Source organism: Drosophila teissieri, chromosome 3R, assembly GCF_016746235.2.
Source record: "Drosophila teissieri strain GT53w chromosome 3R, Prin_Dtei_1.1, whole genome shotgun sequence".
Lineage (NCBI taxonomy): Eukaryota > Metazoa > Arthropoda > Insecta > Diptera > Drosophilidae > Drosophila > Drosophila teissieri.
Window position 1 is genome coordinate 23,943,588 of NC_053032.1, and position 25,477 is coordinate 23,969,064.

A 25,477-nucleotide genomic window follows, 5' to 3' on the forward strand; every position below is an offset into this window, starting at 1 on the left:
CGCTCCTCCGATTCTGAAGGATGAGAAATACACCCACCCTATTGTGCATATTTAGACCTAAAGAGATCTTACAAATATAAACTATATGTACATACATGCGTGCAGCTAAAATACAAAGTAAATGTCGAAAGAAGTATTTTTAAGTATTGAATGGCCGAAAAACCATCATCTATGGAAACGTTTCACCACACACAAGAACTCCATGTCCGGCCCTCATTGTAAACTCCATAAAATGTCGAGGTATAACTGGATAATTCAATTTGTAAACTGCTGGCATAAACGAGGCGCACATCGGCAGGCGATCTTCAATCACCGAAACCCCTCATCAAAATAAATAAAGTCAAGAGAAAATCAAATGTACATATATACATATTTTAATTAGTTGGTAATCAGGTACTGATCGGAAAAGCCTCGCCGATGGCATTGTTCTCTTCCAAACGCTGGGCAATTGGGCTCCAAAGCTTTGGGTAGGATTGCTGCAGCATCTCCAGGTTCCCGACGATGTACAGCGCCCAGCGAGCTCGAGAAAGAGCCACACACACTCGATTGGCTAGACGAAGGAACCCAATTTGGCCGGACGGATTGCTGCGCACCAGCGAGAGCAGCACAATATTGGCCTCAAGGCCTTGGAAACTATCCACACTGGCCACTTGCACTGAGGAACGATACTTTCGGGGAAGCTGCAGAAGGAAAGAGAATTGGACGACCAAGTTATGTGTATTAGGTATTGCTAACATACCGCTTGCTTGATGCACTCTATTTGGGCATTGTACGGTGACAGTATCGCAATATCGCTGTGTTTATATTTGGCCTTCTGAATCAGAAACTCAGTTAATTTGGCCAACACGCCAGCTTCGTAAAGGTTCTCAATGGACATATCAGTGGTACGTTGCTCCGTTTGGTTGTGCTGAACAAAGTATAAGTTCTTAGCCATCAGGCGGATGTTTTCGTATTCCTTTACTGACTCCGAGCAGAGCAGTTCGTCATATATGCTGGGCACAAGGAGATCGGAAATGCATGGTCGCATGCGGTACTGCAGATTGAGCAGTGAAAATGGCAGACCCGCCACAATAAGTCGTTCAAAGAGCGAGATCTGTGGGACCTTACTGCTGCCGGTGAATGGTTGCAGCTGCTTGTGATCGCCGACAAGGATCACATGCTGTGTGTGCGGCGTTAGGCAGGCCAGGATATGTGCCTCCTGAATCTCCGCGGCCTCCTCAAAGACGACGCACTTTGACTGCAGCAACCTAAACAAGAAGTTAAGGCGAGCCGCGCACGTGGTGGTCATGGCCAGCACGTCCTTGTCCCTCGCTAGAAAGAACTGGAAAATCATGCGCAGTGTGTCGATACGCTCGGCCACCTGATTAAGCTGCTCCTGAGCCGCCAGCGTCTGCTGGTAGCTGTCCTCGCTGCCATCAAAGTTTGCGTACAGGCCTTGTAGGTTCTGAAACTTTTCCTTGTATTCGCAATTAACCAGCCACCAAATTCGCTTCAAGCGCGGTGGCACCAAATCCGGGTTGATCATGGTACGCACATTAAACTTGGATATTTGCGGATCTCGCGACTGACTGCCAAAGCGAAGAATCTCTTGGGTGTACTGCGATACCTTTACAAGGAATTTGTCCAGTGAGTTGTTGGTATAGGTCAGCACAATGATGGGTCCCGTGCCCAGGGCTTTGGCATTCTGTATCAAAGTGTTAACCAACTCCACAGAAAGGTGTGTTTTTCCGGTGCCTGGAGGTCCCTGAATGATGCTAAACTCCCTGGTTAAAGCTTCCTTGAATGCAGTTTTCTGACTCTCGTTGAAAGGCAAATCGTCGGGTAGTTTGTCCAGCGTGAAGGGCTTTGTATTGTAACTTAGTTTAAACTCTGGTTTCATGTACGCTGGCGGTGGTATCTCCAACTAAATAATTGATAAAGTGGAATCAATTTCAGTTGTTCATTTACGCTTAGACTTACTTCTCCGTCTACAATATAGCGACGCATGGGAAACTGCTCTGTGCTGCAGGTGCTCAGGTAATTGTGGACCCTGAGATAAGGCTCAAAAAACACTGGCGCCTGGAACATGATCAGTGGTCGGTCGTAGATGTTTCCAATATTATATTGTTTGACAATCTGCACACTTAGCTGCGGATGTAAATAAATATTATGAGCATTCATCTTTGTAATGATGAACATATATCTTACGCAATCCTCCTTTAGTTTTTCTGGCTCCGTATAGCCAACGGAAGCCAGAATTAGATCATCAAAGGCGAGACTCGTGGTAAGACAGAGCAGTGTCCCAGATTTTATGGATTGCAGCCAAATCTTATAGTCATTCTTTGATGCTTCGGTAGATTTTACCTTCAAGAAAACTAGGCTGTGACGCTGAGCCTCCGCAAACTGCGGATTTAAAGTCAGATGCGCATTGAACCACACAAGGCCCTGTTGCTTGAACTCATCAACATCCGTTTCGCTGCGTAGTTGTTGCACAAACTCCATTAATGGTTCTAAAAAATCGTCCTTAAGTAAATTTCGCTGTGCATTCAAATATTGAACCACTTTGTTGGACACTAAAAGCTCATTTTCTTCATCATTGGAAGCGTTAGTGTCTTCCTTGCCCACTAACTTGTCCAGCGTCGGATAAATTTGTCCCTTGACATTATGTGAAAAGTTACCGCTGAGTGCTTCGAGATCTTCAATCAAGTCGCTTTTAAAGGAAGGTGCCAGTTTTTTATAAAGTTCCACCAACTCGTAGCCCTGGCGACTAAGTACGCCATGCTTATGAGCTCGTAGAAGCATCCACTTAATATGGCTTAATATCAGGGCCGAATCCGCATCACATTTTGCCACAGCGGCTTTGGCCTGCAAAAGATTTTTGATCTTGTCCAGAAGGACCGTCTGCCGACTGAAAGCGGACAGAAAGATTTCATCAAATCCACCCAACTCCAGTTCGCAGAGCGACCACAGGACATCCACGAACAGGCCAACTCGTTTCACACTATCATTGGCCAGCACTTGATTCACGAAGAGATCACGATCCTCGGACAAGAAGTATAAGAACATGTCGACGGCTGGCATTTTCAGGGCCTTTGTTAACTCGGTAAGGGAAAACCTACCGGAGGCCTTGCCATCACTTCCGGCACTCACAGAAGAGGCCTCCAGGCTAAGTTGCTTCAAGTAATGCCCTCCCACTGGAACCAAACAGCTCGATAGTACAAATATTACAGCTGATGATTCGTAAGGTACACTTACCCTCAGGTGGACAGCTTTCAATGTGCTCCTCATTCGCTCTCAGCTCCTGGGACTTAAGCGTCTTCTCCAGGCCCTGCAACAGTTTGTCCTCATCCTGGTTAAACCAATCTTCATCTGAACTTGACATGGTGTTTAGTATGAATGCGTTGAAATCGCAATTGAAATGCTAACAAGTGCGAAGTGCAATTTACAGTGAAGCTTATTTATGTGGGCATAATTCATTAAAAAATAACTCATTTGTCTCAGCGGCATTTTTAAGTGTGCTTATTAACTATTAAGCAAAATAACATTTTTGTTTATTAGCATGTATTAAAATTATTTAATTAAAACGATTAAATATTATTTGGTACATGCTAAAAAGTCTTTACTGCATTGGCAGAAATCCCGGTTATTCTGCGACGCTTTAAAGCGTTTAGGACCTGGTCACACTACGCTTGGAACTCAATGGATGGTTGTGGTGTAATTTAGCGAAATTCTTTAAGTTACTGCGCGTTAAATTGCATACACATCGGAATTATTGCCGTCAAAAACAATTTTAATAACACACACCCATCTAAACAACTAAGTTGAGTAAGTACAAAGTGAGTCCATATCAAATTGTTTACTTTCAAATCAGCCCGCGCTTTTTCCCTCGCATAGAATAAAACCAAATGGAACGGAGTCGCAGAGGCAGGATTCGGCGGATGCCTTCGTCCGGATCAGAAAGCGATGGCTCCACGGCAGAACCAACTCGCAAGCGGAGCAAACAGCAGCTCGAGCAAACCCAATCCGAGGCGGAGACGGAGGCGGACTATGTCGAGTATCACGAAGAGGAAGAGTCGGAGAAATTCGAGAACGCGTCGACTTCGCAGACAAGGCCTCGGAACAAGCAGGCGCGCCAAAGAACTTTAAACGTGTCCCAGCGCAGCGGCAACTTTAATCTAACGGTAGGATCAAGGGATACACCATTTAGACCCAGTTTATCTAACACATATTTTCCATAGTCTGAGCTATCCATACCAAACGCTTTCGATCGTTGCGGGAAAGTAATTTCCATGCGCCTCACCAACTTCATGTGTCACTCCAATCTATTCATTGAGTTCGGCCCCAATATCAACTTCCTGGTTGGCAATAATGGCAGTGGCAAGAGCGCCGTAATCACGGCACTGGCTTTGGGTCTGACCAGCAGTGCTAGAGCAACTAACAGGGCCAGCAGTATACAGAGTAGGTAGATGTAAAAGGAATACAAAACGTCCAATTATGATACACGCATTTCAGAGCTCATCAAGAACGGTGAAGCTAGTGCCACCATATCCATAACGCTGTGCAATGCGGGATTGCGGCCTTTCAAAGCGGACGTCTTCGGGCCCCACCTCACCGTAGTACGACAAATACGCCACTCCTCCTCGACTTACGACCTCCAGGACGCTCGCGGTAGAAGCGTCTCGAAGAAAGTGGCCGAGATTAGGCGCATGCTGCTCTGCTTTGGCATCAATGTTGAGAATCCCATTTTTGTGCTGAATCAGGAGGCGGCAAGGGAGTTTCTAAAAGAGTAAGAAGATCCGCAATAGTCTTAAGAAATGCCTGCTAAGCATGTTTTATTGTTTGCAGATTGGAGCCAGCATCGAATTACAAACTGTTAATGAAAGCAACTCAACTGGATGTTTGCACCAGCAGTCTAACCGAGTGTCATGCTCAGCGACGTCATTTTACCCAAGACCTGGAACAATTGGAAAAGGTGGGTTTGTTTTAGCTAACAATATTTGGCTCTATATTTGTGTGTTTTTAAATTTAACAGAAAAGAGATGTGGTGTCCAAGCAAGTTGAAGCGGAGGAGGAAAAGGTGTCGATTCTTAAGGATAAGGAAATTGTCAAGGTAGGAAATTTGAGTAGAATATAATAATAAAGGTAAAACCTAACATCGCTGTACTTACTCAGGTTAAATTGGAGCAGTGCAAAACAAAACTGGCATGGATGGCCGTGACGCATTATCAAAACGAGCTGGACAAACTAGAGCATTCAATTAAACTGATTGAAAACAAGAAGGCAAAGCTGGAGCAGACAACATCCAAAAAGGAGAGCACGCAAGCCACCATGACCCAACAATTAAAGTAAGATTAGTTAATATTCTATAGATTATTTTTTGTAAAAAAATATCTCTTCCCTTTATTTCCTCACAAGGGAGTTTGAGGCTTCTAAAAATCAAATATTGGCAACCTACAATACCCAGGACGAAAAGCTGAGAACAGCCAAGAAAGCAGTGCAGGATCTGCTTTTTAAAGCCAGCCAAGTCAAAGCCCAGATCGGGAACGCAGAACGTCGCATGCGAGAGGATCAGCATGCGTATGATGAATGTGAAAAGCTGATAGGAAACTATCATGCCGACTTTAATCGGGTTAAGGAGCAGCGGGAAGAGCACGCTAACAAGATGGAGACGTTAAAGAAGCAGGTGGCCGACAGCGAACAGATCATCGCCCAGTTGCGAGAGGACCAGCAGCAGATTAAACGAGACATTAACTCAGTCCAGGAAAGGGTGGACGCTGTAAAAAATGAAAGAATACAGCTACATAAATCAAAGCGTGAGTAAATATCTTCCTTCTGAAAAAACCCATTAAATATTTTCAAATTTTTACAGAAAACATCAGTTGGGAGATAGAAGCACTGTCTCGCAACAAGTCCAATAAACTGTCGGTGTACGGGGAGCAAGCGATACAGGTTGTTCATGCACTGCGAACTCAGTATGCCGGTTCCAATATGCATAGAATGCCTCGTGGGCCGCTGGGCCAGTATATCAGTGCGCCTAATCCAAAATACCGCGACCTGATTGAGAACCAGCTCATGTCCTGCCTGCGCTCGTACATCGTTAGCTCCGACCGCGAGCGCCAGTCGCTGCGGGCGTTGCTGCAAAACAAGTTCCAGGGCGGCAATATGCCCACTATTATAACCAGTCCGTTTACGGATCGCGTTTACGACGTGTCTAGAAACAAAGTGCAACCCACCACACCAAATACTACAGTGTTAATCGATGAAATCAGGTAAATGCATTTGTAAATTTAAGTAATTAATTTAATTATTAATTTTCTACATTTCAGCTGCGATGATCCTGTGGTAATGAACTACCTCATTGATATGCTACGAATCGAAACGGTTCTTGTGACGGAGTCCAAGGAAACTGCCGAATTCCTCACCTCCGACACTGAGAATGTGCCGCCCAATCTAACGCGTGTGCTGGTGCCAAACCTGGGGCTGGAGTACATACCATCTCCAAACTATGCTGTATACTCGACTAGGATAACACCCGCCCGCTATATTCATATAAACGTCGATGATCGGATACGACAGCTTCAAATGGAGCAAAGCGAACTTCAGGAAAAGGAGGCTTCTTTGGAAATAGACTACATGCAACACAGAAGGGCACTGGAAAACACCCAACAAATGATTTCGAAGAAGAGTACCATGATTGGTCAGCATCAATCAAGGAATCAAAAGGCTATGCAGCAGATAATGGAGCTGCAAAACTTTGACTATCAAGAGCTACCGGAGTACGATCGTTTGGTAAGTGCTATTTCTCATATCCTTTCAGTAATAATTCATTTTATTGCTTTTATAGAAATCTCATTTAGCTGATAGCGGCGAAAAAATTGAAAAATGTAGGGCAGAACGGGAAACGCTTCAGGAACAACTTGTTAGCATCCAAGAAAGCAAGGCAGAACTTGAGTCAACTGAAGCCGCAGAGAGGCGAGCCCTTGATGGGATTCACAAAAAGCTTTCCACACTGGACACCGAAGTTAGCGATGTCGTAAGCAAGATCCGCAGCCTGGACCTCCATTATGAAGAAAACACTCGTAATTTCCAAAAAACGTTGGAGCTCGAGAAGAAAATGCTCGGCGAGAAGAAGACCGTGCTGAACGAATTGGAAAAAGCTCGCGAAGAGGCTGAGAAAACGGGAGAGTTTGTAGCAACGACGCAATCGGAGGAGAAAATTCGCGAAGCAATAAGTCGCTACAAGTCAAAGATTAAACAAGTGGAGCAGCTTAACTATAACCATGAAGAGGTAGAAAGAGGGTTGGCGGAGCTGCGAGATGAATTGGGCTTGCAAGCTCGGCACCTGGCCGTGGTTGACTCTGTGATCAAGAAGCTCCGCATGGCCTACCATCAGCGAGCGCAACTTTTTCAGAGATCGCGACATCATTACTTCACAATGGTTCAGTTTCAATTTGAAGTATGTATTGAGTTCTTGGATCGCGATAATAACCTTAAACATGGCTTTCTTAACTTTTTAGCAAGCTCTTGCTATGCGACAATTTAGAGTTAGTTTCGAGACTAGTGACAAAGAAAAGACGTGGAAGATCAACGTATTTCCGCCCAGTGGGAATGAGACTTCCAATACCAGGAGCTTATCGGGCGGTGAACGCTCATTTACGACAGTATCCTTGCTGAAAGGACTTTGGAGCACTTCAGATCATCCGTTCTACTTTTTGGACGAATACGATGTGTTTACAGTGAGTTCGATTTACATTCGCCACTTTTTTGAGTATCCCAAAGCAACGTATCTTCTTTCAGGATGAAGTAAACCGCAAGTTTATTACGGAAATTCTAATCGGCGAGGGTTTGGAGTGGATGTCGCGTCAGTATTGTTTCCTGACGCCTCAGGATACGAGGGTCGAGGCGAGCAATCTGATCACCGTGCACAAGTATAAAGACTATTTAATCGAATTTGAGCAACACATTAATTGCATTCATTCATTTTTTCTAGACTTGAGGCTCCCGAACGGTAACATTGTTAAATAATAAACCAAAACTCAAAAGTTGCAGGGCGACGAAGCATAAGTACCAACTGTAAGAGTTAACGAAATGTATGAAAAGTGTCCATTTTCTAAATAAGATATATATTGACGAGTTAAGTTTTAAGTTATATGCTGTTTGTTCTACGAATAAAATATTGTTCATTTCTCATTTATTTAGAAATATTGCACTTTTAAAATGATTTTTTATTGTCTTCAAATATTTCATTTTCAAAATATCAAAGGAATTGGGTGGCAACTTTGGTAAGCGCGGGGTGGCAACTCTTGCGAATCATATGCTGGTTGCATGTTCAAGCCGCATGAAGTGGTATGATGTTTTTTTACACTATTTAAAAACAAATTTGCTTCAAATTCAATTTAACTTAAGTTCTAAATGCTTTAGGAATTTTATTTTCATTAGATTTTCAAGTCCGCCAGATTTGGCTTAAGATATATTCTCCTTTTGAACCGAATTCATCAAGCAGTCTGAACGTGCATTGACCCTCAGCTGTAAGTAACCTCAACGCGGCGGCGACTGGATTTGTCTTATTTGTTTGTTGAAATTGTTGAACTTATTAAACTTGCACAATGAGCCGCAACTACAAGGAAGATCAGACCAACGAGGTGGAGGCGTTGGATTCCATATACTGTGGCGAAATGGAGAGTAAGTAGTACGGCATTTGCTTGAAAACTACATTAATAATTGCCTCTCTTCAGTTCTCGCCACGGAGCCGCACCACAAATTCCAGATTCCCATCGCCACGGAGGAGTACAGTTCGGAGGAGCCCGAGAAAGGTCTCTCCTGCAAATTGGTCTTCACATACACAGCCACCTATCCGGATGGAGCACCCGTGGTGGAAATCGAGGAGCCAGAGAACTTTGAGGACACGTTTGAAACGCGCCTGCTGGAACACCTGCAAAAGACAATTGAGGAGAACCTGGGCATGGAGATGATCTTTTCGTTGGTGAGCAGCGCCCAGGAGTGGCTGAACGAGCGGTGGGATGAGCACAAGTTCCACCAGGAGGAACTGCGAGAACAGAAGCTGCGGGAAGTCGAAGAGGAGGAACGCAAGAAATTCGAAGGCACCCGTGTGACGGTCGAGTCCTTCCTCTCATGGAAACTCGAATTCGAGGACAGCACCGGCATTGCCGCCAAGCGGGAGAAGAACAATGTGTCCAAGAAACAGACCGGACGCGAACTCTTCATGTGCGACACCACGCTCAACGATTCGGACATCAAGTTCCTCCTGGAGGCGGGTGAGAACATTGAGAATGTCAAAATCGATGAGACGCTGTTCCAAGATATTGGCGAACTGGATTTGGATGAAGATGATGATGAGGATTGGGTGCCCGGGGCGGACGACGACGACGATTAAGTTACAAAACTAGGTCTACCCTGTAGAGTGAAGTTACAACTCCGTGGCATATTTGTGAATTGTAAATAACATTAAATGCCAACTTCTTTATTAATCTTAGTTGTTTGGGTTCTGCAAGCTCATTTCGGAAAGACGGAAACTGGTCTCAGCTTTAATATCATCCAAGTCGAAGAACTCCTCATCGCTCTCCTCCTGCTTTGGCTTCTCTTCCACCTGGCTTTTCCTAACCGCTGGCAGTTTCTTGTTGGGGAAATTCAGATTAGACCAGGAGCCGGGCTCCAGCTTGGGCAGTGTAATCTCCACTTTAGTGCCATACATATGCGCACTTGCATTGCTCACATTGACAATCTGCAAGGAAGTACGATTAGCCAGATTACCATGGAATTGGATTTGGAGCTTACCCCACGCAATTCCAGGTCCAGATCAAACCTAGCACTGTCCTGCTCGGGAAAGACCAGGTTGACGTGCAGCCTGATGGGATTAAGCTCTACCACACTCTGACTGTAATCATACTTTTTGGCATAAATGGCCACTACCACATTGGTGGCAGTCTGGTGCCAGTCGTAGCGGCACTGCACAACCTTTTTGTCGTCGTTCTGAAAGGGGAGTTTACAAATTTCATATTCTTTCTTACAAGTCTCTTTCCCTTTAAGGCACTCACCTCCTTAACCCATTTATGCTCACCGTAGGCACAGCCCTTTTGCGCCATAAACTGGGCAAAGTCCGAGGTTCGTTTCTGGCAGCAGGACCAGAACTTCATGCCCTCGTGAAAGATGGGCACGCCCGGATGGTAGGTGCACTCGCCAAAGTCGCTGCTGGTACCCGTAAAGGAGTAGGTGCAGCCGTTATTCTTGCAACTGGTTCCCACCGCGATGGCATCGCTGGACTTTTGAACAGCCGGCGTTTTTGCTGCGAAAACGATCTCTTTCAGGGCAGGAGCCACAGCGGGCTGTAGAACGGTCAGCGGCGAGTCAACGGGTGGACGCGGCAAGGCTTCCCGGATGGGTGCCCGCACCTCTATAACCTCGTCCTTGTCGGCGGACGAATCTCTAACAGGTTTCTCCGGCTCTGGTGGCTTCACATTGGAGTGCTTTGCCAAGGTGCAGCCCTTGATGTTGAGGAACTCGGTGAAGTCCACCGACTTCTTGTTGCAGCAGGACCAACCCTTGTAGGCGTCGTGAAAGAAAGGTTCGCCCGGGTGGTGCCGGCAAGATTCTGGACGGGATTACGGGTGGTTAAACAATTAGCATTGACTTAAACGCCGGCTGCTTACCTTCGTTGTTGGTCTCCGGATCGAAGAGTTGGCCACAGCCTCTGTTATAGCATTGTTCCATGATTATATTGTTTTGGTTTAACTTAATGTGTGCCAATTTCGCTTAAAATCTAGAATATTCGCCTGCAAACAGATGTGTTTCATACTTTCTTGCTATCAGCATGGGCACCGATATTATGGCGCTAGTGAGTGATGGTCACTCTGCAGAGACTACCGCGAAAATTCAAAATTGATTGATTTTCTTTTTCATTTCCATTTCGTATTTTACGTAAAAATGTATATTTTTATATTTATATAATACAAAATCCGAAAAGTGTAATACATGCTCAAGGTAAAAGAAGTTAAATTTGATTTTGAAAGTATTTCTATTCAATAATTTTGGTTTATTTGGTTTTGCCAATTATTCTATAACTATGTCATGGTTAAATAAGTCTTCGTTTAAATATTAGTGCACTTCTTGGCGAATAAACGTAACCAGTGATTTTAATGCCTTGAAATATGTGACAAATAGCAGCTATTTATTCATCGCTGGTGGCTTTGGAAAGGCCAGCAGTCGCGAATTGAGAGCAATTAAAAGTGATAGTAAATTTGGAATTATGTTAATTGCTGCCACTGTTTGGCCGGCCAATGCGGTCTTTATAGAATTTGCTAATTGCAAGACGGAATTGAACTAAAAACCATTATTTGCAAAATCACCTGAAGGTCAGCAACCGACTGCGTTGCGGGTTTGGGTTTTGGGCTACGTGATTTTTGAACGGAACGGGCAAGCGACATTTTGAAATTAGATCAAAGAATGGGCGGGATACTGGAGTGCTGGTCTCTGGCTGCTTCTAACTGGTTCCCGGAGGCCTCGGGTAATGTCTTCGCCTTGTATGATTTCATTTTTTCATTTGTCGCACTCAGTCATAGACACACGTTTTCACGGTTTCATTTTCATTTATTGCCTGCGGTGTCGGGGCATAAAGTATACTTTATACTTGCTCACTGTAAGAAAAATCTAGTGCCCTATTACCCACAGCATTTTCTCTCAGTTGCAGCAAAAAAAATATTAAAATGTATTAATGTATTATCAATTTATTAATCCCTTAATTGCTTAATCCCTTCGATTTGAAATCGATCTAATTTTTTCACCGTGCAGTCGTTAAAACTGTCGTTTCGCTGGAAATTCTTGTGGTCAACAAGGTTATCAACACGTTTAGCCTGGCGGTGTTCCTGTGCCTCAAAAATAAAATCAGAGAGAACGCATTAGTCGAGTTTCTCGACTATCAGATACCCGTTACTCAGCTAGTGGCAGTACGAGAATGCAGTTTCAAAAGTTGTTCATATTGATAAAATCTATCTTTAATTGACTTGGCTGGTGATCCTTATCAGAAATAGTATCGGCCTTTCATTATTTTTCCTGTTACGAGTACAAGCTTTTCTAAACATCCGGCATACCCTTTTTCTCTGCGAGTACGTTTATGGTATAATTATGACAAAGTCGGCGTTTTCCACAGCTCCACAGGCACATTCGCCGTTTTTACTGGGGCTGTGAATCATGCCATGATCCGTTGCCCATTGTTGTGAAACCAAGCGAGAATTGTGGACTTTTTCTGGTGCGGTGCAATTCTGGCATTTGGCTTTTGACAATCGCAGAAATGCAACATATAAATAAATAAATAAAAATAAATATAGCGGACACTCTGGTCGCAACATCGCCAGTGTCAGTGGAAATTAACACCGCCCGTTTTGACTTTGGCTTCGGCTTTTGTCTTTTGCCCCGGCCGCCCGGGCGTATACGTAATTTAGCATACAATGGCGAGCCAGCAAGAGCCATAAAACATGCAATTGTGGCGCTGCTGTCATGTCATGCCGCACAGATTTCCCGCAATGGCAAAATTCGCAGCATTCCAGAGCCACTGACGATGCCCAAGATGTGCGTGCTGCAAATGCCCGGCAACCAACCATTGGCAATACTTATTTGGTCTACTTATCCTTATCGCCGATTGCCGATTGGCTGCCAATTTCCCAGCTGAAAGCTGAAGGGATGTTGCAATTAGGTCGCTGCAATGCAAATGATCTGCGCGCTGCACGCTCTCAAGTTCGTTTCCCAAGTCTTTTGTTTGCCAATCCAAATTTCAGCTAAATCACAGCTTGGCCGTCAGTTGATTGCTTGTTAGTTTCAATCATAATTATTTAATATTATAAATGAAATGCTGGTTAGTGAGGTTTAGGTGCATAAATAGATGTTAAGAAAAATCATACATAAATAAAATATAAAATATATAATGAAAGGAGATCCAATTTTAAGTTCTGGTCTTCTTTGACTTAACCTTTGACTACACACATTCCAACTCCTCATTTAAGTTAAAGACTTTTCATTTGTTAATAAAAGTTAACACATTTATTTACAAGACAATTGTTTCTAGTCTCCAGCTCTTGCTCCTAGTTCTCCTCTCCGGCGGCAGTCAGTCCACTCCACTGTCCACTGACCACTGAACATGACTCGGGGTTTGGTTTTGGCCACAGCTCCATCCGGCTCAGAAGTATCTAAACCGCGTGGTGTACGGACTACCGAAGAAGTTGTATGTCGCATAGGCGGTGTCGGGGGTCTGGAAGCTGGTGCTAAAGTACGTGGACGGATCCCCCGCGGCCGCCACTGCCACAGCCGCCGCTGCTGTTCGAACAAACAAGAGCATTTTAATTGGGTTACTCACACGACGCGGCGTGATTAATATTGGATTATTAGGTAGGTATATTGGGCAAGTGCACTTGGAGGCGGGGGGCGGTAGGCGGGTATTTGGGATTTCGTATTGGTATGGGGTATTGGGTATTAATTGTGGTTGCTGCGGGTGCCAAATGGTGAATTCCAAGCGTGGGCGTCACCCAATGACACAGCTCGAAGGTCGCGCCGGGGTCTAAAGCTCATTCCGTCAATCACAATCGCCACTGCAATCACGGCGTCGACGTCACAGTCGTCGTTAGCCGATCTCGCCTTTGATTGTCCACCGAGTCGTCCGTCCGTCTGACAACGCCCAGCCACTTTGATTAGAATGTCGGTCACATTTGACCACTTGGGCCAATCGGTATGTACACTGGGGAAATTAATCACCTGCATTTTACAAGAAAATCCTATTGACTTCCAAAAAGGCAGCTAATGGTGGTAAGATTAACTACAAAGTTCGTTTTCTAAGTCTTTTGTATGTCCAAAGCAATTTGAAGCCACAAATGATCTCGGTCTGCAATTAATGGTAGCTAATTATTTTGAGGAGAAGTACTTCTGCAATTAAAGCCATTTGAGGAACCAAAGGCGGAGAGTTCGAGGAAGCTATTGCCGAATCCAACTTCTCTTTGTGTAATTGTGGTGGGTGGCTGCGGCTGGAGATTGCCCAACTGCACACACCGGCCAATCGCCGCTCGAATTCATGCCTGGAACTAAATCAGGGGGGGGATCGCGGGGCATGGAGCATGCGGAATGGGGCGGGGGAGCTGCCATTAATCTACGCCAGTCTTGGGCAATTGTTACGCTGCGGCTTCAGTTAGACGTCGATTGGTGCTGCCGAAACCATTACCATGGCCTGCGGGCGAGTGGGTCTCCTAGCCGCAGGCAGTCCTCATCAGGAAGCCGAGTCCCACTGCGTAACCATTTGGCTATATGGTTTTGCGGCTATTCGGTGGTGGGGGGGAGAGAACTTTTGCCATGCAAAGTTAATTACACAATGGACCAATGGGTCCTTGTCGACTCTCTGGCTTTTCAGTTTTTTCAATCGTGCATAAATTTTCAAATTGTAAAAATTATCTCAACTTAGCGTCGTTGCCGCGAACGCTTTTTACGCTTTTCGTTCCCAGCTTCAGCTTCAACTTCATTGTGAAATGTCTCTCCATTCATTTGTGCAATGAGTTTGGAATCGAAGTCGGAGTCCTCCGGCTTCAGCGCGCATTCAGCATGGAAAAAGTTGCCCCATTTCTGCATGCTCAAAATCGATATGCAAAAACAGAGCAAGCTGTGCTCGCAAAAAGCGAAAATCAACTGCCAACATATTTTGCATGCGGCAAAAATGCAAAGGCAGCCAACTCGCATTAGTCGCGCATATCATTGGCTCCGTCTGGCCGGCGTCTGCTCCGTCTCTCCGTTCCTCTGTTCCTCCGACTCCATTCCATTCCTCGCCAGACTAGATTCCGCTCCTACTCCACGACGAATCCGGCACGGGACCACTTGCGGTCTGAGCTGGAGCCGCGATTCGCGAGTCACCAGCGGCAATTGTTGCCCCAGCACCTGCTTCTGCTGGTATCGTTAAGGAAACTGTTTATGTGCCCTGCCAGCAAAGGTTATTTCGATTCACTGGTGCTGTTGGTTCTTAAAAGAAGGTAGAAACTATCGAAAAGCAAAAACATCAAGCTAGAAATATGAATTCGGGAAGATTATTCTGTCTGAATCTTAATTTCATTACTAAGTTCATTTTCTATAGAGAAAACTGATAGCTGTAGTTGATATTATATTTATTTAGAACTAAATAACTGCTCATGTTCGTTGCCTAAGTCTTTTGTTTTGTACTTTACACTAGCCATTCTTTTCTATTTGGTCACAAGAGGAATACCTGAAACGCCTAGCTAGCCGAGCCAAGGGAATCAGCACCTTAACCGGCTTATCTGCCCATTTGCATATGCATCACTTTGTCTGCTTTCCGCAGGAGACCACTAGTCAGCCACCTGGAGTACATGTGTTTCTCTGCGGCCTGCTCCGCCAAGTGTGAAGCTGTGCGCCATGGACAGACAGAGCATGCCCAGGTCGAGTTGGAAGTGGAAGTCACAGTCGATGGTTTCCCCGGATCCGTCTTCGTCTTCGTCTGCGTCTTCGTTTGAGTCTGCGTACCAGTCTTTATTTCCCGCCATCCAATCGCGGAGCCGCTGCACTTCAAAGTCGGAACGGAGCTGTTAATTAGGCGCTAGTTTTATGTGCGCTTAAAATAATTGCTACCGCGGTGATCGCTGATCGGTGATCACTGTGCTTTAATCCAGATACGAAAAAACATAAAATACAACTCAAATGGTGCATTGATAAACGAAAAATGCTGCAAATTTAATGGTGGTTTTTTGTTTAATAATATTTGTCGGTTTATTCATAATTTAAAATTTTGTTTTTTGTTACAAATAAAATAAGGTAAAAACAAAAGATAAAATCATAATACAATTCCAATTTGAAACATAAATTAAAAAAGAAGCGAAAATCATAAGACAAACTAAAATACAAAGGAAAACAATAAGGTGGAAAATAACTTCAATAGCGTTTTCAAGCTAATTAAACTAAGTAATGTTAAATTAACATTAATGGTTGTGGGAAGGGGGTTAGGAGGGGGGTAGGGGAAGTGGGGTGCCGAGTTAGTGGGCTGTTTTTACTTGTGGGTGGCTGCAATTAGCTAAGAGGGACGCATTTCCGTTTCCGGTGCCGGTGTGCAAAGTGTGTGATTGTGGTGCTTTCGAGTGCTTTGGGTTAATTACTGGTAATCGGTGTGTTGTGTTGTGTTGTGCTGTGTTGTAGTGTAGGGTAGATTTGGTATTCGGTGTGGGGAAGATTTGTTACTTTAACCAGAGAGTTTTCCTGCGAATTAGACATTTGTGTGGGTTGCAAATTACTGGGCAATCGTTTAACAATATAACAATGAAATAACAAAAAAAACACGTCTACATATTGCACTAATAAAGCTTTTCTTCTCTAGGAAAGTGTTTGCGTGTGTGGCTGTTCGAGTGTGAGTGAGATGGAGATGGTGGAGCAGCTATCTCTATCTGTGTTCAGACAGTGCGCTTAAAGAGGTTCGCATTACTTTGCTGGGGCGGCACAAAACCGTATCCGGAGGCACCCACGACCACGCCGCTGGACTCGTCCACTGCGTCCGGAGGGGATGGGGGGAACACCACGGGTCCTGCAAGGAAATCGGTTTAAACTATTAAGAAGGTGCAACTAGTTGGGATCTACATTCAGAATGTTAATTCAGTTTTGCTGTGCAGTTTTCGTTAAATACTTAAATAAAGAGTTATATATCAGTCCATGTTCAACTATGGACATCTTACCCCTGTTCTGTCGAGGATCCCGAACCTGTGTGGCCGTTGAGGGTCCCGCTAGCGCCACGGGATCGAATCCAAAGCGAGTCCGGCTGGGGAACTGGCCCAGAAAGTATTGCTGGCCCGCGGCGAAGGCCACAAGGAGGCAGAGGGCGGCGATGGTGACTAACTGCAAGTGGAGGTGGACAATGCAAATTAGTTAAGGACTGGCAGTATTTCGCTATTTGTGTACTGGGCTATTTGTTTGGGTAATACGAGCGCAGTGCAAACACATGGCTGACGGCATGCGTGGGCCAATTGCACTGGTTACACGCCGGCCAAAGCAATTAAGCCGTGGAAATGTGTGCCAATGCCATAAGCCGACAATTAAATACCGAACGCCAGACGCAGAATGGCACATGCTTTTGCTTTTGGCCCGGTCAAGTGCAGTTGCCTTGAGCACGAGCCAGAAAGCCAGAAAGCCAGGCCAGAAGCCCCGAAAGCCAAAAGCCGGAGTGCCAAGTACCAACTACCAAGTACCAAGTGCCGGATAGCCGGAGTGCCATTAACAGTTCCAGTCCGCCACCGATTTGGTTTCGGTTCTGGTCGATGGCCAAAAGGCCTCTGCAATTGGCCACGTCAACTGCGGCAATGGCCCATGACGAATTTATGACAAATATGGCACACTTTGATAGGGTTGTTAATCGTAACGTTCTCGAATTGTTAAATAGTTAACACAGTTTACATAATTTGGTAAGTGCTAAACTTCAAATTACAAGCTTTTTTCAGAATAAGCTAACACATGTTAATTGCAATGTTTTAATTGCTACTTTGTTGATCCTTTTGCGAAACACTTAACTACCAGTTTTTCAAATATTTAATAGTATGTGGCAAGAGCTTTGGAGAAATAAAATCTTAATTACACCCTGGGCTCCAGGAAGTTTTCAACTGATTTGTGTGTCGCAAGGTGCAGTAAATTAAAGCATGTGCTCCTTTTATGTGGTTTCTTGCCGTTTCATTGAGCATTTTGAAAGCATAAAATAGGCAAGGCATTGGAAAATGTATGCGCTTTATTCGGATTATTCAATGCACATCACGTTGAGCAGCCACAACTGCGCTGAAGTGTGATAAATTTGTTAAATAGCAATCACGGCAGCGATTATTTTTCCCACTGACCCCAATGCTGCTCGATCGCCTGGGATGCTAATGGCCCATGGAGCAGGAGAAGGAGACAGAGATGGAGGTGGTGGCCAATCAGGTGGGTGGCAAAAGGGGGGCCACATGCTGTGCAAATTGTCTGGCTGACTGGTTCATAAATCCACTCGGGCTGTCTTCATGCCCGACCACAAGTCGAACGTCTTAGTTACGGCCGTCATTCGCCGGCTGACTTACTGGCAGACTGACTTTAATCATAGGGCAAATTTGACTTAATAGAACGGGTTTACGTTGGCCCGATCGATTGGACAATCCAAATGCCCCATATGCCCCATATGCACTCGTTTTCCATATAGCACTCATATAGTAGTGCAACCTGCTAATGCAAATGTTGCCCAAGTTTTTCGGGCCTCATTAATTGCCTAATGGGCCGCACCTTTCGTTGCTGCGAGGGATCAAAAAGGGGGCCCCTTTTCGGGGCCAAAATGCAACAATAACGCTAATTGCTATTAGCCAAAATATGCTACAAAATAATCACAAAATATGCAAACAAGGCGGTCGCAAAGTTGCCAACAAGCCACCGTTAGACTTGTGAAAAAATTGCTTTAATTAATTCGTGTTTGCTGCCGCCACCGTTGCTGCTGCTGTTTCTGTTGTTGCTGTCCAGCCAGAAACTAAGCCAAATACTGCAACTAAAACTGAAACCAAGACAACTATTGCCACATCCGAGGTTTTTTGAAAAAAAAATGAAATTGAAACAGTGGCGCAGGATTGAAGTTCTCAAGAGCGACGAACATGAGATCGTTAAGGGAAATGCTGTCAAGTTTACAAGTGAACTACTTCTCTGTCATTTCGAGTCACTTGAGCAGTGACTAATGATCCGATCATTGGGATTGGGCTATAGGCTGTTTGTAATTTGATTGCTGCGATTACTCCAGAAGTTGGCACTGTAAACTGCGGAAACAACTTTAGTTCGCATTAATGTGGCATTTATCTGTGGATTAATGAATATCACATGCTTCAATATTCTCCATATTAAGCTATAAGGTATTGTTGTGCTTTTAGATTCAAACTCCTATTTCATTTAAACAAATAGTTACACATAAAACACCATTTCATTAGCTAGCGAAATATTTCTTTTATAAAACAGGTTTCATTTAGTAATTGATGTAAAACCAATCAAACTTCCTACATGAATGGCTTAAACGGAAATGAGACACAAGCCTTCCAAACCAGAGCTAAACAAATTAGATTCATCTGTCTTGACCACGGGTTTTCTGTGTTGGCATCTGTCTGGGTTCGGTTTCGGTATGGTTTCTGTATGGTTTTGGGTATGGTTTCTCCCCTTCAGCTGTGCCACTGCCAGGCGATCTTGGCCAGAAAATGCGGCTTGTAAACACATGTAGCCGTCAGAATGTCGTCAGCCGGCTGTTTGCATCTGGAATTCCGCAAAAAGCGGGCAAAATCTCAGCCTTACAGATTGGCGAATTTGAAAGTAATTGATTTAACTAGTTTAGTGGCGTTTAATTGGGACTAATTAGCGGCTTGCGGTGGAATTAAGAACAATGCCTGCGGTCTTCCTGGGCCACCACCCCCAAAAAAAACACAGAAAATTCCGACAAATTAGTCGAACAAATGACCTTAGATATGATTTCGTAATTGGGCGACTTGGGCTACGGAGCAGCAGCACAAACCACACCAGAAAACACACACAATTCAGATATCGAGGCACGCAGACAGGCACTTCGGCGGCTTTTTTTCCATTTTTTCTATTTAGTAGTAGTTGGCCAACGGCGGCTCATGCGAAAATAAAACCCACCCACCCACAACAATGATTAAGTGCAGCAACATGTGAGCGTGCCAGCGCATATAAAGCCAAATGAACAGGCAAGTAAAAAATCACTAAACAACGACAACGACTTGGAGCCGTTGTAGGAGCACCATGGAGCACCATGCAGCACCAAGCAGCACCAAGCAGCTCCATGGAGCAGCACCTTGGACAGACGACGATAGCTGCATTGTCTCGTTAGCTCCGCACGCTGATAGCCCCTGGATTCGGGGTATAATAGCGCTGTCATGCCGCAGATATAGCCACTAGTAACTCCCTGCCAGCCGACTTTTGTGGCACTTGAAATTGAATAAAAATTGACTTGTAATTGTAACTTGGCTTGAGGAGTTTAAGCCTCTCTTTAGGCAGTCTGGATAACAAACAAATTAATCCTAAGGATCACCTTTTTGGCAACTACTGAATATGTTTTGGGGGACAAATCAATCATAGCTATTTAATATGATGAAAATGAATGCAAATTAAATTCTAGTTTTCTGATATTCAAGTGTATTTAGCATTCCCCCTCCATTTTCTCACTTTAATTAACTGCTTATTGGTTATCCTTTATCAGTTTTTACAAATCTACTAAGGATTGTTGTAGTTTCACTAAAGTGCCAGACTGCTCTACTTTAAAAACTTTCCATAAAGCTAAATTCCAGCTAGCTACTCCCTTCAAATTTTCAATTTGTTTTTCTATTATGCGCTGGCATTTATTGGCGTTTAAGTTTTGATTGGCTCCCAATGTGCGGTAAAAGATAAATTATATTTATTGCTCGGCCAAAGCAACAGGTAATCGAGACTGCGCTTTCAATGCCCAATGCGACTTGGCCCAAAAAAGTGTGCAAAAATTTGCATGAGTCAGAGGGAGCCTGGAAAAGCTGAAAAGCTGAAAAGTTGAAAAGCTGATGGATATCCAGGTGGCAGGCGAGCAGCTGCTAATTAATCTTGTTTATATTTAAACTTTAAGCGATTTGTCATTTGGCCAGTCGGTCGCTGGGGCGTAATTAATTTTATGTGAAAACTACACGCAGTTGGAAAAGTGAATGTGATCGTAGCGATTGAACTCGGAACCCCGAACACAAAGTTATTATTGTTATCTTTTGTTAACGATAGCAACGCCCAGTTGCAGAGGTTTTTTTTTCATTTTTTTTTTTTGGCAGAGGGTTCAATGCTCGATTGAGCAACAATTCGGCTGACTTTCAACACGGAAGTTTGAGTAAAGAGCTCAGAGCCAAGAGTTAAGCGTTAAGAGCTCCGGCAGCTTGGACTCTCCAAACGCAAATAACGCCGCTTGTCCGAAGCTGGATCGGTGCAAAGTGTTGGATGTAGTAGGTGCAACCAACTAGCAGAAAAAACAGAAACAAAAAAAAAAAAATAATGGCAAGAGCTATGGCAAACCGACGACTGCCGCTTCAAATTACTTTGAATTGTGTTTAATAGGTGGGAAATGGAAATGGAGTCAGTTGGCGACTTCGTGGCCAGCTGCCCCGCTGATTTGCTGTTGCTTTTGCTTTTGCTGTGTTGCTGAGTTGCTCCAAGTTGCCCAATCTATTGTCAATTGTAATTGAATTATTAAACATCAATTTGCCTAGGAAGTGCAAATTGCCAGCGGTCGTGCAGCGTGAGAATTCGAGGTAATCCAATTTGATTTGGTCTTTTCAGTTTTCTTGTTCACTCTGATTTTTCCTTTTTCCTGCCAGTGAAATGGGTTCAAGTTCAAACTGGTTTCCAGCTGCAAGTCGGGCAAATTTGTATCGTTTAGAGTCTGACAAAATGCCAAACACAAACGACAGACGGCGACGACGACGACAACGGCGACGCACATGCCTCATAAATATGGTAATGGAGCGCGAATATCTGGCCACAAATGCCATACTTTTCGCAACTGGCCGTCGTCGCATGTGGGCAGTTGGTTTTCCAACTCCAACTGGACATGTGTACCGCATGCACTTGCCATGGATACTCCACGAACTGACCTGACTGACTGACTACATGGACAACTGGCTGGCTATCTGGATATCTGGTGGCTATCCGATTGCGACAGCCGTTGTTCCAACGCAACTGGAGAGCCCCAAATCCTATGCCAAATCCTATGCCAAATCCTATGCCGAATCCTATGCCGAATCCTATGCTCCAACTTCAGCTTCAGCGCCAACGCTAATCGCCGTGCAGCGACAGAAAGGCATAATAAAAATTGCTTAGCCCGCTCAACATTCGTCCGATGGAACGATATCGAATGACATGGCCTGGAGGACCAGAAATCGGAATGTCCCACTCCTGGCGCGACTAAAGTGTGCAACGCTCTTTGGGAGCTGACTTAAATGCCTCTTCTGGGAAATGTCAGCAGCTATTACTCGCATTTAAACGAAGGCTAATAACTAAGAGCACCGATTCCGAATTAGCTATAAATTTACCAATGTTTTAACTAGCTAGTTTCCCCCAAATCTATGCCCAATTTTGCCATAAAGTCTGTATCTGTTTTCGCCTGACCCAGAGCACAAAACCACAAAGTAAAGCAAAAGCCAAAGCCAAAGCCGTCTTGCGAGTAATTATGCACGGAGTGGACTTGTCGTCGTCCCCGTACTTGGGCATTGAGCAATCGGCACTTTCCGGCGTGACATCTTCATTAGAGGGAAGCCAAGCGCAGCCGACTACGAATTCAAAAAGCAGAGATCCGAAAACCGAAACTCTAAATACAAAATACAAAGTACAACATCAAATTGTACAAGTACGTATGGCAATTAATTTGAATTTCCACACGCAAGCAACAAAAAAGCAAAAAAAAGGCAGAAAACTTTGTAACTAGAAATCCGAACTGGACGGACATCTGCTGGAGCGATTAACTGAGTTGGCTGTGAGCAATTAATAAATCTTGTTCGTGTGCATGGTCGTCGAATCCTAATCGAGAGCGACACTGATTGCAGTTTCCCAGGGTGCCAGTTTTGCCTTTTGCCTGGAACAGCCACTCTTTCAGCAGGCAAACTGCTGGTGGGGGCATTGCATAAGCCATTTTCCGATGCAATGCACGCTTGCATTTTTATAATGCATAAGTTTGACTTGACTCGAGTTTTTTACTTCTTGGCATTTTTCACGCACAGCTTTTCGGTTCATTTGATTCATTCATGACTGCATCTGGGGTTTGGTTACTCGATTTTATGGTGGCTTTCAGCTGGGAGAGCCGGCTTGGGACACGCAATGGGACACGAGAAGTTGGTCAGCCGGCCAACTAGCAGCGGCCATAGCAATTGGTCTTGGCTTTGGCATTTCGCCTCTTAGCTCTTGGCTCTTGGCCATTGGCCATTGGCGCGTGTGTATCGCACTTTTCAATTAAGTTACAAAACGCATGCCCAAGCACGTTTTCGCCTCGTTTTCTTGTCCAATCTGTCTATGCGTCTGTCTACCAGCCGTCTGCTGGTCTGCTGGTCTGCGAACTCCGGACCCCGATCCCCGATCTCCGTTTTTCGGTAGCCAAGCCCCGGATCTCAGATCTCCATGGCCTTCAACGTGAACTTGAGATTGTTATGTTATTTCGGTTTTTTGCGCGCACGCCTGAGATTTTGCGTGCGTTTTCCCATGTAATTGCGGGCTACTCGACTTGATTGCCAACTGCGTGGCGGAAACTGTTTGGACTTCTTATTAAATCTGTTTCGAGGCGTATAATTTCGCGTTTCATTGACCCATAAAGTATGATGTGACTCAGAATCTAATTCGAATGAAAGCCGCCGTTTATGAAAATTAACCACTTGGCTTTACCCAACTTAAAAGATCTGGCATTTTCAAATAACCACAAACTAACTTTGTATAAACAATTCATTAGTGGGAGAATTCAATGCTATTAGTATCTTTGCTCAATGAATATTGAAATAATCTGATTATAAAACAATTGGGACTTCCTAAAATAAACTTTAAAAGAATTATTTTGGGAATAAATTAAACATTGTTTAAGCATACATTTTGTGTGAATGGAGAATATTGTTCACTGTGAACCAATAACATTTTAATGGGCAATAAAAACAACTGGATTTTTTTGATAAAACAAACGAAAGGGAAAACACATCAATAACGAAAACTTGTGTGTGAAATGCAAAGAAATTTATAAAATCAAATATTGATTAAAACTGAGTTGATTGGCCAGCATTTTAAAAGCGCTCATAAAAACTCCCTATCAAGATCGAATGATGAGAGGAATGATGATATGCATATTTTGGCCATATGCATTCAAATTTCCATCAAATTTTCAGCGCCTTGAACGCGGATGGTCACCGAAAATAATGCACATAAACTTATACGAGTATGGCTTATATATGGCTTATAGATTCAGATATAGACATATCGAGGCGGTGGCCTGGCTTTCATGGCCCGCTGACACACGACATTGTGGACCATAAATTAGAGTGCCAGGGCCCAATAAAAATTCTTGCGGAGCAAACAATGACTGGGTCGACCGCAGCAGTCATTTGGCAACTGTCAAACCGAAATAGTTGACTTCATTTGTGGCCTAAACGAGGCTCAAACGTGTTAACAATTACGGCGCATTAGCGACCAATGCAAATGCTGTGACAATTGTCGCGAAAAACGAAAGACTTAGGCAACGAACTTGCTGCAACTAACGAGGAAAACGCGAACGAAAATACTTACGAATTTCATATTTGCTGGCTGATTGAGCTGCGCGGCAGTGTGTGCGTGTGTGCGTGTGAGAAGCTGCAATTAGTTAACAAATATTTGAATTATATCTGGCTCAAACACTGGCACTTTTCATTTGCTTGACACGTAATCGATGCTTTGCTTGGTATTTCATCAATTTTTTGCGTTTGTTTGGTAAATTCTTGGTGCTGCGAGTTTCGTAAACAAAGGTAGCAATGCGTTATTTTGATGCGATGTTAATTTTGTTGATATTTTTTTGTTTTGTATTTTTTTTTTCGTATGTTATTTATGGATGACAACCGACGAGCACGCGAAGCCAGGAAAAACTGCATCCAAAGGCTGTGAACTGCGGAGTAGTACTCGTTGTACTCCAATATTGTTGGGGTCTTACACGGTGGGGCTCTCGGGCTTTTGGATTTTGGATTTCGGATCTCGGATCTCGAACCGCTGTACGTCGGCCTGTGCGGTAAAACGTTTAATGAATTCCAACAGATATGCTCAGTTGATTTTATATAAAGCATGGCCCGATCTCTGCCGCCGTCGACGGCGCAGCCGTGCGTTTGTTTTGAGTGGGTTTTTGTTTTGTGTGTTTGGCGGGCGATTTGAGTGAGTTTTTTTGTCGTTCTGTTTATGACTCGGCTCGTTGGGGCTACGTGCTATTGGGTTTTTGCATTCACCCCCGGCCACGTGATGTTTGTTCTCTGCAAGGGAATCGTCGGTATCGGTTAATGTTCATGTTAATGGGCAAACTGCAGTGGCGGTAGCGAATTCAACTTTCTAGCGAATCAATATTCATCGTCTTGGTTCCGGTAACCAGTTTTGGGTTTGGGTGCACACAAAACGAGTCGATCAGCTGGCGATGCTTATGCAAATCCGTGTATCTAGCATATGTAATTGGAAAGCTGGCAGCACCTTGACTTGATTGCAGGTGAAAACATCATAGCAAACATGGCTCAAAGCGTGCCATTTGGCAATTTCTTCCGGCTCTGGCACTTCCACTTGACCGTGAAAAATTTGCTGGATATTTGTTTGATTTAAATGACAATTTACGCGTTACGTTCGCTTCAGTGATTAAGAGTGGCATTATGCATAATCTGAATCATAATTATGTGCTCACAATACGTTCGTTCTCGGCCGGAAGCGTAGAATTCCGAGCCGTTTAGAATCTGGCGGCATCTTTTTTTAT

At 44.2% G+C, this 25,477-nt stretch overlaps 5 protein-coding genes across 8 annotated transcripts; 2 read left to right on the plus strand and 3 right to left on the minus strand.

Moving 5' to 3' along the window:
* Positions 1-351: 351 nt before the first annotated feature.
* Positions 352-3,501, minus strand: LOC122620267 (NFX1-type zinc finger-containing protein 1). Of its 2 annotated transcripts, none has more exons than XM_043797649.1 (5): positions 3,235-3,501; positions 2,188-3,173; positions 1,960-2,127; positions 740-1,903; positions 352-680 (listed from the first exon to the last, which is right to left on the minus strand). In XM_043797649.1, the coding sequence occupies exons 1-5, from the start codon at positions 3,359-3,361 to the stop codon at positions 390-392; spliced, it is 2,736 nt and encodes a 911-aa protein (XP_043653584.1). In that variant the 5' UTR covers positions 3,362-3,501; the 3' UTR covers positions 352-389. The 2 variants fall into 2 exon arrangements, with proteins under 2 accessions (XP_043653584.1, XP_043653585.1); XM_043797650.1 differs by having other exon boundaries at positions 2,188-3,094; positions 3,186-3,501.
* A 145-nt stretch (positions 3,502-3,646) lies between these two features.
* LOC122620266 (structural maintenance of chromosomes protein 6) lies at positions 3,647-8,173 on the plus strand. 2 transcript variants are annotated; one of them, XM_043797645.1, is made up of 14 exons: positions 3,647-3,804; positions 3,874-4,160; positions 4,218-4,437; positions 4,492-4,765; positions 4,825-4,951; positions 5,012-5,089; positions 5,152-5,324; positions 5,395-5,792; positions 5,849-6,248; positions 6,306-6,768; positions 6,824-7,435; positions 7,497-7,715; positions 7,777-7,907; positions 7,970-8,173. In XM_043797645.1, exons 2-14 carry the CDS (start codon positions 3,885-3,887, stop codon positions 7,989-7,991), a joined length of 3,393 nt encoding a protein of 1,130 aa, XP_043653580.1. In that variant the 5' UTR covers positions 3,647-3,804; positions 3,874-3,884; the 3' UTR covers positions 7,992-8,173. The 2 variants fall into 2 exon arrangements, with proteins under 2 accessions (XP_043653580.1, XP_043653581.1); XM_043797646.1 differs by having other exon boundaries at positions 3,682-3,815.
* Positions 8,174-8,455: 282 nt separating this feature from the next.
* Positions 8,456-9,472, plus strand: LOC122620147 (RWD domain-containing protein 1). The gene is made up of 2 exons (XM_043797476.1): positions 8,456-8,661; positions 8,715-9,472. Exons 1-2 carry the CDS (start codon positions 8,586-8,588, stop codon positions 9,371-9,373), a joined length of 735 nt encoding a protein of 244 aa, XP_043653411.1. The 5' UTR covers positions 8,456-8,585; the 3' UTR covers positions 9,374-9,472.
* Positions 9,441-10,801, minus strand: LOC122620146 (cysteine and histidine-rich domain-containing protein). Its single transcript, XM_043797475.1, has 4 exons — positions 10,647-10,801; positions 10,035-10,588; positions 9,775-9,969; positions 9,441-9,721 (listed from the first exon to the last, which is right to left on the minus strand). The coding sequence occupies exons 1-4, from the start codon at positions 10,705-10,707 to the stop codon at positions 9,470-9,472; spliced, it is 1,062 nt and encodes a 353-aa protein (XP_043653410.1). The 5' UTR covers positions 10,708-10,801; the 3' UTR covers positions 9,441-9,469.
* A 2,261-nt stretch (positions 10,802-13,062) lies between these two features.
* LOC122621167 lies at positions 13,063-24,762 on the minus strand. 2 transcript variants are annotated; one of them, XM_043798940.1, is made up of 5 exons: positions 24,683-24,762; positions 24,286-24,348; positions 16,695-16,854; positions 16,448-16,546; positions 13,063-13,299 (listed from the first exon to the last, which is right to left on the minus strand). In XM_043798940.1, the coding sequence occupies exons 2-5, from the start codon at positions 24,292-24,294 to the stop codon at positions 13,166-13,168; spliced, it is 402 nt and encodes a 133-aa protein (XP_043654875.1). In that variant the 5' UTR covers positions 24,295-24,348; positions 24,683-24,762; the 3' UTR covers positions 13,063-13,165. The 2 variants fall into 2 exon arrangements, with proteins under 2 accessions (XP_043654875.1, XP_043654874.1); XM_043798939.1 differs by having other exon boundaries at positions 13,063-13,302.
* Between the last annotated feature and the right edge of the window lie 715 nt (positions 24,763-25,477).